The sequence below is a fragment of the Schistocerca nitens genome, unplaced genomic scaffold (genome assembly GCF_023898315.1).
Source record: "Schistocerca nitens isolate TAMUIC-IGC-003100 unplaced genomic scaffold, iqSchNite1.1 HiC_scaffold_488, whole genome shotgun sequence".
In the NCBI taxonomy this organism is placed as follows: Eukaryota; Metazoa; Arthropoda; class Insecta; order Orthoptera; family Acrididae; genus Schistocerca; species Schistocerca nitens.
The window spans coordinates 13,938-18,537 of record NW_026046021.1 but is presented as its reverse complement, the minus strand read 5'-3'; the positions used below and the strand labels follow the sequence as shown (position 1 = coordinate 18,537).

Sequence of the window (4,600 nt, the reverse complement as noted above, 5' to 3'; positions counted from 1 at the left end):
ATGGCAACGTGTCGGTGTTCACACCAGTCGCACTGTGGCACCGTCGGCGCCGCGAACGGTGACGAAAGGCTGACCTTTGATCGGTCGAGTGTCGTGTCTGGGCAGAACGTGTGGAATGAGCAAAACTGTTGGGGACGGAAACAATGGTGGAGGAGGGGAACGGAAAGTAATAAAACAAACAAAATGGAGAAGCAATCACCGGAAAACGAAGCAGGGAAAAACGGAGAGGCGCTGTCTATAGCAACGGAACGTTCCCGTGCATTGCAGCCGCACTGAAAGGCGTTTACGGCGCGGCTGCAGGTGTCGGCCGTGGTGACGGCTGAATTGCATTGCCTTCCCGGATGAAACGTTCGCCGACATGGCTCGGAGGAGGAATCTATGAGAATGCGTTGCCCTTGCCTGCCGTTTCGTGTGCCCTCCTGTTGTGTACGCTGTTGTTGTCCGGTGTAGCGAAGGGTGTGTATGTAGGGGTGTGTGTGTGTTTAGTGGGGAATTGGAAGGTCGATAGCTGCCGTCACGGTCAAGATAACGCAGTCAAAGGTGTCGCGAAAAAGTGTGTTAGCCGTGGTTGGTTGGTTCGTGTGTTTTAAAGAGAATGGACGAGAGAGAGAAAGTAGGTGGAGAGTGCGTTGCGTGTTGCCTAACTGCGTCCGCGAATATGGCAGTAGTTGGTGGTGGGCGTGCCCTTGCATGTGGCCCGGAAGGCGTGTCCGTTTCGCGGTAGTGGCACCGCTGCTGGCATATTCGGGAGATGGGAGGGGCGCGAAAGGAGAAAGGAGACGCGGAGGCTTTTAAAGACGGGGAGGGCGCGTGTGGGTGGCTCGCGCTGCGCTCGGCGGTTGTGTTTGTGCAACAAATGTGTTGCCGGGAGGGGACCGTTGTTGTGGTGCGGTTGTAGCCTCAGACGCGGCCGGCAGTGAACGTGAGACGACGGATGCGGGCCGGGGCGGCGCATGTCGCCGGTGCCATGCCTTTTAAGAGCCGCGTGGTCGGGGGTGTGCGCACCGTGTGTCGTGTTGCGAGACAGCATCATTTGTGCTGCGTGGCGTGGCGTGGCGTGGGGGCGAGGAGAGCGAGCCGCGCGGTGTGCTTGTGCGCCGGAGAATGGCACACTGCGCCTGCCCGTTGAGGAGGCCGATGGCCGTGGTGTGGTGGAAATGGAGCGCGTCGGACGTGCACCAATGAGAAAGAGAAACAAAGCGGCGACAACGAACGAAAGGGGGAGGGAGGCCATTGTGTCACATGCGGCGGTGGGAGGAAAAAAAAAACAAACAAACAAACAAACGAAACGAAGACGTAAGAAAGAGGAGAAACAACAAAGAGAATGAGTCGTGCGTTCGCGAGGGGGGGTGCGCGTGTAACTCCGGTACGCGCAGTGCCGGAGCCCAACGGCTGTGTCGTCGACGCCAGTGCTTGTCGGCCGAATGGGTGCGGGAATAGAGGCAGCGTCGGCACGGAGAAGCAAGCAAGAAGGAAGGACGCACGCGCGCTGCGGCGTTTGGCGCGGTTTGCGGCTGGCGCCTTTGGTGGCAACGGCCGGGACAAGCAGCGGTGTATGGTGGTGTGCGGGGCGGACAGGGGCGGCGGCGGTGGTGGACTGGGAGGAGGCGAGGCGGCGCCGACGGTGGCGTGTGGTACGGCGAAAACGGGACGGACGGACGGCGGATGTTGGAGAGGCGCCGCGCACGCAGACACATGGAAGGAAGGAAGGAACGAACGCAAGGGAACAAATGGAGGGGGCGAATGTGGAGATGCGGGCAGGCGGTGGTGTTTGTGGGCATGTGGTGGGGAGAAGGGCGGGGGCGGGAGGACAGAGGCGAGGCGACTGCGTGCTTGCTCGCTCGCTCGCGTGTCTTTTGTTTTTGTGTTTGTTTTTCCATCGTTTGGTCGCCTTGGAGCCTGTCGGTCCCGTCCGTGTGTGGCCACGCTTCGGGTGCGTGTATGTTTGTACGTTTCGTTTGTTCGTCTTCTGCAGCAGAGGCGGTGCGCGGCAGTGGGAACGCCTGCCTGGCGGCTGGGACGGCCAGCAAATGCGGTTGGATGGGCGGCCACAGCACCGCACCTGTGCCCAAGGAGGCGACGCTGGCGGCGGGGCCCCCTCGGATGCGGCCGGCTGGGGGCTGTGTGCGCTGCCGCTGCCGCTGCCGCCGCCGCCGCCGCCGCCGCCGCCGCCGCCGCCGCCGCCGCCGCCGCCGCCGGTGCTGGTGCTGGTGCTGGTGCAGCAGCAACAACGACGAACAACGAGTAAGCAAGAAGAGGACGAAGCGGATGGCTGGTGGGTGAGTGCATTTATTTAGGCGGTCGACAAGGCAGTGCGTGATGTGGCGTTGTGACGGGGGTTTGCTCACGTGGCCTCGTTTGTGTTGATGCGCAGGAAGATGAGATGCGGGCAGACGCAGACGCGTACAGAGAGACGAGCCCGGTCTGCAGCAGGATGTGTGGCGCGGCGCGCCGAGTGCAGAGCAGCGCGCGCCGCCTGGGCCGGGCTGGGCCCGCCCGGCGGCGGGCCGCGCTGTTGTCGCGGACGTGAGCGCCCCCTGGCGGGTGGTCGGAGGCGGCGCGGTGGACGTGTGTCCGGTTGGCCAGTGCACATTGCGAGTGGCTGGCTGGCGGTCGGCGGCGAGACGGGAGAGGAGGTATGTGTCGCGGGCGCCTTTGCTGCGCTGCGTCGTTGCGTGCCTGGGCGTGCGCCTGTCGACTGTGTGTGACTGTGTTGGGCGTTGTGCCACGTACGTGTGTGCTCGGCCGAAGGCGTCGGAAGAAAAAGAGAGAGAGAGACGGGCGGGAAAGTGGGTCGGTGTGCGTGCGTCGCCCGTGATGCGATGATGTCGCGTCATGTCATGTCATGTCTTTGCGAAACGGCTGCCGAGAGGTGTGTGGTGGCGAGCGGGAATGTGCGTTTGGTGGTTGCCGGCCGGCCGGCAGTTGTTGGTGGTTCCTCCTGTGTGGTTGTTTGTGCTGCTTTGATGGCAACGTGGAAGGACGCCGGTTTTTCCGTGCCTTGCGTGTGGTTGTGTCGACGGTGACTGGTTGGGGGTGTGCGCCGATGCACGTGCCATGTTGTTATGTTTGGGTCGTGAGTGTGTTTTTGGCTGTGTTGTTGTGTACGGGAAGGGGGAGAGAGGAGGAGGCGGCGGCGGCGGCGGCGGCGGCGGCGGCGGGGGTGATAGTGCGTGCAGTAGTGCCGTTGCGACGGGCGTCGGGTGGAGCCGTGCGTAGTGGCGGAAAGGTGTAGGTTGCGGGAAGCGAGCCCGTCGCGTGTCGTCGTCGACGACGGGGTCGCGTGCGCTGTGAATCGAGAGTGGCGGGAAAGGGGCAGCGTGCCGCTGTGTCGTGGTCGTTAGCAGAGGCCTGTGTGCCTGTCCGTTTGTTTTCTGTCGGACGCTTGGTGCGAGGTGTTTGTTTTGTTTTGTTGCCGCCGCCGCGGTTGTTTTTGTTTGTCGGCTGTGCTGTGTCGGTGGGTCGGCGAGCTGTTTTGCGGTGCGTGAATGTGTTGGTGCAAAAGTGGCGGCGGCGTCATGGCTGCGACCGCGACGAGCCGCGGGCGCGCCATTGATGATGTTGAACACAGAGCGGCTGTGTGCAATGGGAGGCCTTGTGTACGGGTAGCGGTGTTGTCGTACGTGCATCCGGCCCGGTGCGGAAAGCGCCGTTGCGGTTGCGGGTTGCCTCTGGTCGCGACGTGTGGTGCTCGGCTTTGTGGGTTTTTTTGGTGCCCCTTTGGCCGGTGGGTGGTGTTTGTTGTTTTGTGTGTGTGTGTGTGTGTGTGTGTGTGTGGTCGGTCTCTTTGGCGCTCGGTATATATCTGCCTCCTGCTCGGTCTTGTTGTCGACGTCGTCTGTAGTTTTTTGCGGCTTGCCGACGACCGACCGACCGAACTACTACCTACCTGTGACAGCTACGTGTGGCGCCCGAAGGTGAACGTAACGTGACCTCGGCGCCCTTAGCCTAACCTAAGATGTCCGGCCGTAAGGTAGGTGCGGCCACCTGACGCCTCACGTCCGAACGCTTAACCTAACTTTGACGCCTAACCTAACTTTAACCCTTAACCTAACCCACGTCCACCTAACGTAACCTAACCTAACCCAAGCGACGCCAACCCTAACCTAAGGTGTTGTACACTGCGAATGTCGAAGGCATGTTATAGTCTTAGGTGGAGAGCACTACACGCAACAAGCGGCTACACGGGTAGCAGGGGTTGTGTGGCGTGGGCTGGGCGGTTTTGTTAGGTTAGATGGCCTTGGGCAAGTACAGAAAGGGGGCAACAGCAGCCTCAACGGGTGCGGGGACCAAGCAGCAATCGGTATCGTTTGTTAATTGTCAACTGTCGAAGCTGCGTTGGTACAGTACCGGAACCGCAAGCGCTGACAGAGAAAGCACCGAAGCTCTGCAATCGTGATAAGGTACAGAAAGCTGGCTGACGCCAGGGATAAATTCTGCCGAAATTGTCACAAAGGTACAGACGGTGTTTTAGAAAGGCTCGATTGCATGCAACCGGTGGTGGTGTGTTCGTCGCTGTTTGAGTAGTAGTTTTGATCCTGTAGTGAAGTAGAGGTGGATGGTTCCTGTGAAATATTGTGGGTGGAGGTTACACCCAACA

General features: G+C 60.9%; 1 protein-coding gene across 1 annotated transcript; it reads right to left on the bottom strand.

The window, feature by feature from the left end:
- Positions 1-2,843: 2,843 nt before the first annotated feature.
- LOC126232408 (uncharacterized) lies at positions 2,844-3,629 on the bottom strand. The gene has a single exon (XM_049942671.1). It carries the CDS (start codon positions 3,627-3,629, stop codon positions 2,844-2,846), a length of 786 nt encoding a protein of 261 aa, XP_049798628.1.
- Between the last annotated feature and the right edge of the window lie 971 nt (positions 3,630-4,600).